The 12345-nt window shown below is 36.3% G+C and overlaps 1 protein-coding gene across 1 annotated transcript in view; it reads right to left on the reverse strand.

Moving 5' to 3' along the window:
* The window catches only part of FRY (FRY microtubule binding protein), a 260678-nt gene that overhangs the window by 143606 nt on the left and 104727 nt on the right, over positions 1-12345 (reverse strand). The window contains exons 12-14 of the mRNA XM_077868184.1: positions 2483-2586; positions 1894-2002; positions 69-155 (exon numbers count right to left, since the gene is read on the reverse strand). Of these exons, the coding sequence (XP_077724310.1) occupies positions 69-155; positions 1894-2002; positions 2483-2586 (300 nt within the window). The remainder of the gene's footprint in view (positions 1-68; positions 156-1893; positions 2003-2482; positions 2587-12345) is intronic.

A 12345-nucleotide genomic window follows, 5' to 3' on the forward strand; every position in this document is an offset into this window, starting at 1 on the left:
TTGCAAAGCAAAGGTATATCTCTGTCAATACATGCCCTGTGAGAAGTACATAAAATGATTATTCATACCTCTGGATTGAGACTGAAAGCTTTTGCTGGTTTTCCCACACAAAGAAAATCAAAAATAATTTCTTTCATTGCAAAATCTAAACGTTCCTGTAGTGAAAAAGAGAAAACAAAACAAAGATGTTAAAATACAAATTCAACATGAAATGTCTATTTTCATTAGGCACCAAACAGGTGGCTGCCAAAAGAAGCAAGATACTGCTCAATTGTATGCATTAAGAGATTCCCTGAAGGAAGATCATGTCCCCTGGAACCTCGGGTGAAGGTTCTGTTTTCATGTGGTGTGTAAAGATGCTTTCATTATATAACATGTGGAATTAGCCTGTAAAGCATGGAATGGCTAATGACAAAACAAAAAACAAAAACCAAATGCCCAAAAATGAAAACCCCAAACATTTGGAGTGTCTGGGGCTTATTCACAGTCTCAACACTTCCTGCTTGTGTTGCAAATGCTAATAACTTCTTGAAATTCAGTTTAAAATGTATTTTTAAAAATACCACTGCAAAATGACCATTTTATCCTATTCTCTAACATTTCACATCTTTTGGCTCATATTATAATGGACAATTCTGCAAGTGAAATGAATAATTAATAAATAAGATATACTATGGCTATTTAAATAAGAAAGTATATGCCAGGTTCTAATAATTTGAGACAGTAGCTACTATGATATGATAGGTTAATTTTATACAACATATTTCAGAATTCAAACTATATTTTCAGCCAAATGATAACTACATGCAGAAAAATCACATTAATTCATCTACCTGCAAACCGAGTAATGTCTTTTCCCTAAGTACACATATTACAGAAGCATCTCATTATACCAAACACACAGGGAGATATCAAATATTAAATAGTCTGTGAAGTAACAACTGAACCTTTCATCTTTATATCAGTATCAATTGTACTTAACAGTATTTTCATGCCTATACTTTTCCTTTACCCACACAGGCTTCTGAAGTACACTGGGCAAGCATTTAATCCACATTTTATAAAGAAACAAAAGAAAGATGCTCTCTGACTTGCTAAGGGTATAGAGCTGGCTGTGGCAGAGGTTGAACTGGAACAATTATCTTTTCCCATTGTTCCGTAAATCACAAGGAAGCTAAAGTTGGGGTATAACAGTTTCCCATAAAGTGTTTTAAAAAGTAAAAATCTTGGGTATAAACAGTAAACTAAATATTAAAAACTATGTTTATTATTATTGGACCCAGATTTTAATGAAACTAGTACCTGTAAAATTCTTAGAAAAGTTCTTGGCAAAGTGTAAGTGCTTAATAAATGCTAATATTCCTATTTTATTCTTCTTTCTCATAGGGCGAAAAAGCATTTTTATTTACTCTTCAAATTTCAATATCTAATTTCAAAAACCAAATTGATTTCCTCCAAACATCAGTCTCTTTGCTTCCTCCTGACTTGCAGAATCCAGAGCAGAGACTAGAAGTCAAGAGACCCTTTTACTAATAGGCTCTGCGACCTTAGATGAGTCACTTAAACTCTTTCAGTTGCTCATTTGTCAAATGCTGAAAATACTTGATGTACCTATGTCACTATTTGTTTTGAAGCAAAAAAACCCCCCCCAAAAAAAAACCAAAAAAAAAAAAAACAAACAAACAAAAAAAAGAAACAAACAAAAAAACAAACCCAAAACAAAACAAAACAAAAAAACAAAACTATGTGTGAAAACACTTACAAAACCATTCTGAAAAGTCTTTGCACATAAGATATTACTTTAGACTCTTCATCTGGTAGTATTTCCTAGGAAGGAGACTGGCCACTTGAAGGCAATTAGATCACTCCCACTGCCAGAAGCTTCTCCATTACCTGGGCAATGAACTGGATGATTTTCACAAAGATGTTCAGAGGCATATCCCTTGGCACCACACCACGGGACCCTTTGGGGAAAAGTGTTGTGATGATGGTTATAAGACGGCTGAAAGATAGGGAGAAAAAAAGAGAAGACAAGCAAGATTGGCTGAGCTCCAGTTCTGAAAGGGAAAATGGCAGATGTTTCATTTTATCTAAGTATCAGAGAGAATTCAGAAAAAGAAAACAAACCACTTCATTCCTTTTTCATTAGCATAATTACCCTATGAAAAGTTTTTCCGGAAAACTAAGAACAGTTGGAAAATTATAGCCATTTGCTTTGCTAACATGGTGAATGCAGCCTTGGACATGGAACCTCCTGGTCCTGGTACAGGCTGAAATTTCTGTAATGGGCTGCTGAGCCAATGACTAAGGAAAGCTTGAAAATGTCCTTATCACTTAGATCTTTTAGAAACTGTCAACTTTGAATAGTTTCTAGTTTGGTGAGTACAGGTATCAATAAAACAAAACATCCTCTTCATTGGCTAAGAAATGGTTACCATTAACTCAGTGATGTAGTTACCATTAACCCAAACCACCTCCTTACCTCTGAGTAGCTGTGTTGCTTTCACATTTAATTCGAATCATGTAAACCCAAAGTAATCTGTACAGAGATTCCAGTGCAACTCGAGCCATCTTGGGGTCTTTATTCTACAACAGAAAATAGGATGTAAGATAGTGTTATATTTAAGATTTAATTAAGCATAAGTGGGAAAAAAAGTTAAATAGTAATATATGGAGGTTATTCTTTTCTGAATGCCTAGAAATGCAGATCCCCACACCTGGGTGGCTTAGTGGTTGAGCATCTGCCTTCAGCTCAGGGCATGATCCTAGAATCCTAGGATAGAGTCCTCCTTCAGGGTCCTTGCAGGGAACCTGCTTCTCTCTCTGCCTATGTCTCTGCCTCTCTATTTGTGTCTCTCATAAATAAATAAAATCTTAAAAAAAAAGAAAAGAAATTCAGCACCCCTACAAGTCACCTGCATCATCTGGGACTTATGGGTTATTTGCCTTCAGGTGCCCACTGGGTTAATAATCAATGAGGAGGGCTCTAAATAGTCATGAGGACAGGACAGAGTTGTTCAGGAGGAAATCATGTCATTCTCTCCTTTGCCAAGGTGAATACCTGAAATTGCCTTCTTCTTCCAGCCCTGGGGAACCTGTATTCTCTAGCACTAAGAGAAGAATCAATCTCTTCTTTCTATTGTTAATTATGTGCTTTTTGCTTTGATTCCCCAAGCTCCCCAGCTCCCCATTTCATTACCCAACCAACATTTGTTGAGATGAATGTGTACTCAGCAGTATGTTAGAGCACAGGACATACAGATAAAAGATAATCCCTTTCCTTAAGTTGTTCACAACCTCTGGGGGATGGGAGATGGATAGTAAGCAATCAACTCTTAAGGCAGTAAAAAAACCTGATAGGGACAGGAGCTAGAGAATAGAAAGAAGGGCAAGCTATGGAAAGCTCAAGGGAGGTCAGAAAAAATTTCCAAGGGCAGATGAACACTCAGATGAACTTGACTCCATTCATTTACTCATGTGTTCATTCAACCAAACATCTGGGTGGCTACAGTAGGCTAGGTACTATGCTTGGCACAGTGTAAAACTTTGAACAGTGTAGATAGAGGATGGGAAGGAAGAACACATGGAAGCTAAGAGAGCTGAAGAATATGGGTCATGTCTCAGAACCTGGGAACAGTTAATATGCCAATGCATAGGGCCAGGTGAAGGGGCAGTGGCTGATGAGGCCTGTGAGGAAGGCAGGGGTCACATGTGGGACGCTACATGCCAGGCTCAATAAGGGGACCATGGTTCTTATGATGGTGACAAAAAGCTACTAAGTCCCTGCGGGAAGACCCTGCCTACATTGTGGGGAAAGGAGTAGAGGTAGGGAGACCAGAGGCTACGGCAGAGCTGCTGGCTTCCGGGCCATAACAAGCCAGAGAGGAAGGAATTGATTCTTTTCCTACTGTCCATCTTACTTGAATTACATTCCTCTTGATTTAAAAATCATCAACTGGGTGGTTACCCTGATGCGTGTGGGATCCAGGTAGCATTTCTTGGCATGGTATATAACCGACCAGTCAATATGTAGCTCTAACCTACCTTTTCTGCCTCCTTTCCTGCTACCCTCCCACAAGCTCCTGAAAGTCTAACTAGGCTGTGTTCATTCCACTTACATGTCAGGAGTGGGTTTCCTCACCCACTGCATCATTTTTTTTCTGGCAGGTGAACCCTTCTCCTTCAGTCTACTTGACTGTCCCCCTCTTTTGTGCAGGCTCCTTGGTTCCTCCCCAGGCCCTCAATCCCATACCACGAAAGCTAACTGTTTTTGTCCTGAGTATCTTCTGACCTTTATACAACCTCTAGTATACAGGCTTCTTTAGATGTCTGAAAGAAAGGGTCATTGTTCACCTTGACATCTATTAGAATTCCCGCCATTCTTCAGGAAGTCAATAAATGTTTGCTGAACAGTCTTTAAATGCCATTCTTAACTTTCTCATACTTTTTTTTCCTTTTATGTGACTTCTCTTCCTTTATTCATTTATTTATCTTGTCATAATTGGTTTAGTGGTTTTATTTTTAGTGCAGATAATCTGGATACTGATTTTTATAGAATTGTGTTTAGACATTACCACAGATAAAGCTTATTTTTAGACTTCATGTAAATAAATTCTATGGAAAAGGTGATAGAGAATGATTTTTTAAGATTTAGGAGAAATAGAATACATTTTTGGTGGGATCATTATAAAATTCTAAATTTCTATATGCATTCATATCTGTTTTTAGAATTTGTTTTATTAGTCTGTCTATTCATGGGCTAAGACCACATTATTTTAAGTTTTGAGGCTTTAAAATATGTTTTATTACTATATACTGAAACTAATATTACACTGTATATGAACTGGAATTTAAATAAGAACTTAAAAAATAAAATAAATGTATCTTATTATCTGGTATGGACTGGCTCCCATCCTCCACTGGTCTTTTCTTCTTTTTAAAGGGTTTTCACAGATATTTTTTCCATGTTTATTCTTTTGAATAAATGTTATAACTACTTTTCTAGCTATAGGGAAAAACAGACCCAAACTTTTTTTTCTAAGACCCCAATTTTTTAAAGCATACATTGATATATGATTTGTATGTTTGGTTACATAAAGGAACTTTAACTACTAAACTGATAAAGTGGAATTTAAAATATTCCATCATGGGATCCCTGGGTGGTGCAGCGGTTTGGTGCCTGCCTTTGGCCCAGGGCGCGATCCTGGAGACCCGGGATCGAATCCCACATCAGGCTCCCGGTGCATGGAGCCTGCTTCTCCCTCGGCCTATGTCTCTGCCTCTCTCTCTCTCTCTCTCTCTCTCTCTCTCTGTGACTATCATAAAAAAAAAAAAATATTCCATCATAAAAAAGAATTGGGGGAATTCTAATTATCCTCCCCACAATCACTCCAAATTAGCAAATGCCTATGATGTGCTTACATGGTAGTTAAAAGCAGATTCTAGACATACACTGCCTGGGTTTGAATCCATCCTTGTGCTGCAATTTATTAGGAGTATGGCCAGCCTCAGGAAAACTAATGTCTCTGGGCCTGATTTTCCCTGTCTGCAGATGATAATCCTACCTACCTCATAAGAATGTTGAGAATTAAATGAGTTAATACATATGGGATATTTAGCACTGTTCTTGTCCGTAGTAACTATTATTATGTACAAGTTACCAGGATCTAGCAGCTAACATGCTCTGATTTGGGGGCTCTTCCATTCCAGTGGAGATGTTTACTTCTTTGTTAATTTCCTTTTATTAGTAAATGTATTTTATATTTGCATAGTGTATCATTCATAATTCTCTCATGTGACTTATTTCATATTGTGAATCATGATGGGGTAAGGCAAATATCACCTAAGTTTTATTAAGGAGATTAACAGAGAGCTCTAGTTTAAACAATTCATATTGCTGTCTTCTGGTTAACTTCAACTTATTTTACATATTTTTTCCTGTCTCCCTACCCACAATTCCCTTTTTGGTTATCTTGTTGTGACTGATGTTCTTTTACTCTTAAGAATATGCTTGAGATTATCTATTTTTGTTTTCACAGAGATTGATGAGCAAAGTGGCTGACTTATGTGTTTACTTTGTTTTACCTTTGGATCCTGTTCTAGTACTTGATTTTTAGCATTTCAAGGTGATATTACTGGTTGCTACGACTGCCTCCTCAAATGATTTTCTTGCCTCTCTTCCGTTCTTAAATTGCGAACATAACTGTTTACTTCTCCACATTTAAAATCCTTAAGTGGCTTCTAATCATCTCCTGGACCATGTCCAAATTCCATGATGTGGTACATGAGGGGCCTTTGGCAATCTGGCTCCCCCATTACTACCTCCTGTCTCCACTTTGGGCTTGGTGCACCGCATGCCATTATATTCCTTCTGCAATCTCCTAAATGCCTCAAATGTCTAATTGGAAAATTTCTACTCCCTGGCAAGATTCAGTTAGGTGTCATCTCCTCTATTAAATCCTATACTATTATAATCACTATTTCTTCATCTCAGAGAGATTGCCAAGTGCCTCTGCTTCCTGCTTCCAGAATGCTATTCTATCCCCTTACTTGTATATTTCTTAGACTGTGAACTCCAGAATTCTTGTTTGTTCATTTTTGTGTCCTCAATGACTGCCAAACAGCAGGTTATTAGTAAATATCAATTAAAAGAAAACAGACTGTGTGTAGCAGCTGAACAACTTGATGCATAAGATATCTTTATATAGAACCTATACGAGGAGACAGTTCAGAAAAGTGACATAGAATGATCCTGAATTCACCTCCTTCTAAGTAAGTACACAATAAATCCATAGCTATATGTGGAATAATTTCCTCTGGAAAGAATTTGAGTACTAGCTGAACAGCTACTTTACAACAAAGGATAAAAAGGCCACATGAAGACAGGTAGACAGTCTTGACAAAAATCCCACCTCCAGAGTGGTGACCCACCATGGGGAGGGGACTCACAAATTGGAACTCCTCCTTGAAGAGCATGGACATTTTGCCCCACATTAGCCACTCTATCCCTTAGGGCCTGCACCATAGAAATGAGCCCCCAAAATGTGTGACTTTGAAAACCAACAGAACTTACATCCAGGAGAGTCATAAGGCTGTAGGGAAAGAGAGACAGCCTTAAAAGCTCATATGCAGATTCACTCTCCCTGGGACCCAGTACAAAAGCAGCAGTTTGAGAAGAGCCTAGACCATATGGGAAGAAGATAAAGTTGCTAATATTAAGGCATCTGCTAGAGGAGCAAAACCTGTTAGGACTCTGTGCAGGGATGGAGGCACTAGTGGGTGACATTTTTACATTCACTTTCTACCTTGCTGGTGCCAGCACTAGGAAGTACTATTTTTGTACTCTCACTCTAACTGACCAGTGATAACCCCCATCTTCCATGCCACTGCCGTGGCCTTGCACCCCTTGTGTTGCCTGCATAACCCTGTCCCTGCCCTCCTCGATCTACCAAAGCCAGCAGGCATACAGAACCCACACAGGGGATGCCCTTGAATGTCAGGCTCTGGTAACCTGGAGAGTTGCATTTCTGGGCTTAATGAGGCTTAAACAACCAGAGAGACAGTTCCAGATACGATCAAGAGCTAGGGCAATGTTAAACAATAAGATTCATTGCCTATATAAGGCTATCCCTTTAAGAGTGGGAGAGAGAGCTGTTTTGTCTAACACATAGAAACAAACATAAAGTGTCAAGCAAAATGAGGAAACACAGGAATATGTTCCAAACAAAAGAATAAGATAAAATCCCAGGAAAAAAACTTTAATGAAATGGAGATAAAAAATTGTCTGATAAGGAATTAAAGTAATGGTCATAAAGAAGTTCACTAAACTCAGGAAAAGAATGGAAGTACACAGAATGTTTTTAGCAACGAGATAGAAATGATAAGAACATACAAAAAGAGAAGTTACAGAGCTGAAGAATATAATAAATTAACTGAAAAATACACTAGAAAGGTTTAAGAGCAGACTAGATGAAGCAGAAGAAAGAATTAGTGATCTGGGAGATAGGGAAATAGAACTCACCCAACCAGAAAAGCAAAAAGAAAGAAAAAATAATTAAAAAAAATAAGCATTGCTTAAGAGACCTCTGAGACAACATCAAGCAGAATAATATTCTGATTATAGGGCTTCCAGAAGGAAGATAGAAAAGGGCAGGAGACTTATTCAAATAAATAATGGCTAAAAACTTCCCTAATCTTGGGAATGAAACAGGTATCCAAATCTAGGAAACCCAGAAGGTTCTAAACAAAATGAACTAAAAAAGACCCACACCAAGGCACGTTATAACTAAAATGTAAAAGTTAAAGACAAAGAGAGAATCTTAAAAGCTGTGTGAGAAAAATAACATGTTACGAACACGGGATATTGGGTCAATGCACAATGAACATAAGGTTATCAGCAGATTTCTCAACAGAAACTGTGCAGGCCAAGAGAGAACGGCATGATATATTTAAAGTGCTGAAAGGGAAAAAAACTTCCAATCAAGAACATTCTATTTAACAAGATTCTCATTTAGAATTAAAAAAGTGATAAAGATTTATCTTTAGCAAAAGCTAAAAGAGTTCATCACCACTAACTGGCCCTAAAAAGAATGTTAAAAAACAAAGGGCACTAATTAGTAATAAGAAAACAGATGATAGTAAAAATCTCACTGGTAAAGGCAAATATATAGTAAAGGAAGTAGACTAATTATAAAGTTAGTATGATTGTTAAAAGACATAGTAAAAAGTAACTATATATTCATTAGTTAAAGGATACAAAAACCAGAGAGATGTAAAATGTGATATAAAAAACATAAAAATGCATAGTTTTAGAATGGGTTTAAGCTTAACTTGCTATCAACTTAAAATAGACTCGGGATCGAATCCCACGTCGGGCTCCCGGTGCATGGAGCCCGCTTCTCCCTCTGCCTGTGTCTCTGCCTCTCTCTCTCTCTCTGTGACTATCATGAATAAATAAATAAAATCTTTAAAAAAAAAAAAAAAAAAAAAACTTAAAATAGACTGTTAAATATATAGGCTGTTAGATGTGAGCTTCATGGTGACCACAAAGCAAAAACTTATAATAAATACACAAAAGATAATGAGAAAGGAATCTAAGCATAACATCAGAGAAAGTGACCAAATCACAAGAAAGCAAGAAAAGAGGGAACAGAGAGAAACTAAAAAACAAAAAAAAAAATTAACAAAATGAAAATCAGTACATACCTGTAACAACTACTTTAGATGTAAAAGGACTAAGTGCTCCATCAGAAGACACAAAGTTGCTGAATGGATAAAAGACAAGACTCATCTATATGCTGCCTACAAAAGATTTACTTTAGCTATAGGACACATGCAGACTGAAATTGATGGAATAGAAAAAGATATTACATGCAAATGAAAACCAAAAGGGAGCTGGGGTAGCTATACTTATATCAGACAAAACAGATTTGAAAACAAAGAGAGAGAAGGGCATTACATAATGACAAAGTGGTCAATTCAACAAGAAAATATAACAATTGTAAATATTTACGCACCCAGTGTAGGAGCATCTAAATATATAAAGCAAATATTGACAAACCTAAAGGGAGAAATTGACAAAAACACAGTAACAGTAAGGAACTTTAATGCTTCACTTATATCAATGGATAGATAATCCAGACAGAAAATCAATAAGGAAATATTGGCTTTAAATCTCATATTAGACTTTAAATGGCACATTAGACTAGATGGACTTAATAGATATATACAGAACATTCTCTCCAGTAGAAAACACGATTCTACTCAAGTGCACATGCAACATTTGCCAGGACAGATCACATATTAGGCCACAAAAGAAGTCTCAATAAATTTAAGATGATTGATGTCATATCAAGCATCTTTATCAACCATAGTAGTATGAAACTAGAAACTAATTACAAAAGAAAATTGGAAAAATCACAAATAGGGGGAGATTAAACAATATACTACTGAATAACCAATGGGGTCAAAGAAGAAATCAAAGGGGAAATTTTAAAAATACTTTGAGATAAATGAAATTGGAAATACCATATACAGTAAAAACAGTTCTAAGAAGAAAGATTATAATGATATAGGCCTATCTCAAGTAACAAGAAAAATATTAAATAAACAATCTAACTTTAAATCTAAAGTAACTAGAAAAAGAACAGTTAAAGCCCAAAGTTATCAGAAGGAAGGAAATAATGAAATAGATACTAAAAAGACAATAGAGAAGATCAATAAAACTAACAGCTGGCTCTTTGAAAAGATAAATAAAATTGATGAGCTTTTGGCTAGACTAAGAAAAAAAGAGAGGACTCAAATAAATAGAATCAGGAAATAGGAGAAATTGCAACTGATACAAAAAAAAACACAAAGGATCTTAAAGGACTATTATGAACAGTTATATGCCAATCAATTAGAAAATATAGAAGAAATAAATTAATTCCTAGAAACATACCATCTCCCAAAACTGAATCATAAATAGAAAAATCTGAATAGACCAATTACTAGTAAGGAAGTTGCATCAGTAATCAAAAACTCCCAACAAACAGAAGTCCAGGATCAGATGGCTTCATGAGTGAATTCTACCAAACTTTCAAAGATTTAATACCAATCCTTCTCGAACTCTTCCAAAAAATTGAAGAGAAGGGAATACTCTCAAACTCATTTTATGAGGCCAGAATTACCTTGATACCAAAACAAGATAAGGACACACACACAAAAGAGAAAATTACATGCCAATATGCCTGATTAAGATAGATGCAAAAATCCTCAACAAAAAATTAGCAAACCGAATTCAACAGCACATTAAAAGGTTTATACACCATGATCAAGTAGGATTTATTCCAGGGATGGAAAGATGGTTCAACATTTGCAAATCAATTGACATGATAAACCACATTAACAAAATGAGGGATAAAACTCATACGACTTCTCAGTAGATGGAGAAAAGCATTTGACAAATTCAACATCCATTTACGATAAAAACTCACAACAAATTGAGTATAAAGGGAATGTACCTCAAAATAATAAGAGGCCATATATCACAAGCCCACTGAACATGATACTCAATGGTAAAAACTGAAAGCTTTCTCAAGATCAAGAACAGGACAAGGATGCCCACTCTCACCACTTTTTTTAAAAAAAGATTTTATTAATTTATTCACGAGAGACATAAAGAGAGAGGCAGAGACACAGGCAGAGGGAGAAGCAGGCTCCCTATAGGGAGCCCAATGCAGGACTTGATCCCAGGACCCTGGGATCACAATATGAGCCAAAGGCAGACGCTCAACCACTGAGCAACCCAGCCCCTCACCACTTTTATTCAACATAGTATTGAAGTCCTACCCAGAACAATTAGGCAGGAAAAATAAATTCAAGTCATCAAAATTGGAAGAAAAATGTAAAACTTCCATTATCTATAAAGAACATAAATTAATACACAGAAAACCCTAAAGACTCTACCAAAAAACTTAGAATAAACAAATGCAGTAAAATTGCATGGTACAAGATCAATATACAAAAACCTGTTCCATGTTTATATACTAACCACAAACTAACAGAAAGAGAAATAAAGAAAAAAATCCTATTCACAATTTCATCACAAAGAATAAGACACCTAGGAATAAATTTACATAAGGAGGTGAAAGATGTGTACATTAAAAACCATAAGACATAGATGAAGGAAATTAAAGAAGACACAAATAAATGGAAAGATATTCAATGCTCATAAATTAAAAGAATTATTATTGTAAAAATTTCCAAATTACCCAAAAGTAATCTACAGGTTCAGTGCAATCTCTATCAAAATTCCAATGGCACTTTCACAGAAATAGAACAATCCTAAAATTTGCATAATACCACAAAAAATCCCAAGTAGTGAAAACAATATTGAGTAAGAACAAAGCTGGAGGCATTACAGTCCCTGACTTCAAACTATGTTAAAAAACACAGTAATCAAACAGTATGGTACTGACATAAAATCTGACACACAGATCAGTGGAATAGAGGGAATAGAGGGGAATAGAAATAAATGCAAGCACACATGGTCAATTAACTTACAACAAAAGAGAACAAAACAGAAAATGAAGAAAAAAATCTTTTCCATAAATGGTGCTGGGAAAACTGGACAGCCACATGCAAAAGAATGAAATTGGACCATTTTTTACATTGTACACAAAATTAACTCAAAATAGATTTAAAAAGGGCTTAGGGGCACTTGGGTGGCTCAGTTGGTTAAGCATCTGCCTTTGGCTCAGGTCATGAGCCCAGTGTCAGGCTCCATACTCAGTGGGGAGCCTGCTTTTCCCTCTCCCGCTCCTCCTTGCTTATGTGCATGTGCGCTCTCTCTCTTTCTCTCTCTCT

Source organism: Canis aureus, chromosome 24 (genome assembly GCF_053574225.1).
Source record: "Canis aureus isolate CA01 chromosome 24, VMU_Caureus_v.1.0, whole genome shotgun sequence".
NCBI classification, from domain to species: Eukaryota; Metazoa; Chordata; class Mammalia; order Carnivora; family Canidae; genus Canis; species Canis aureus.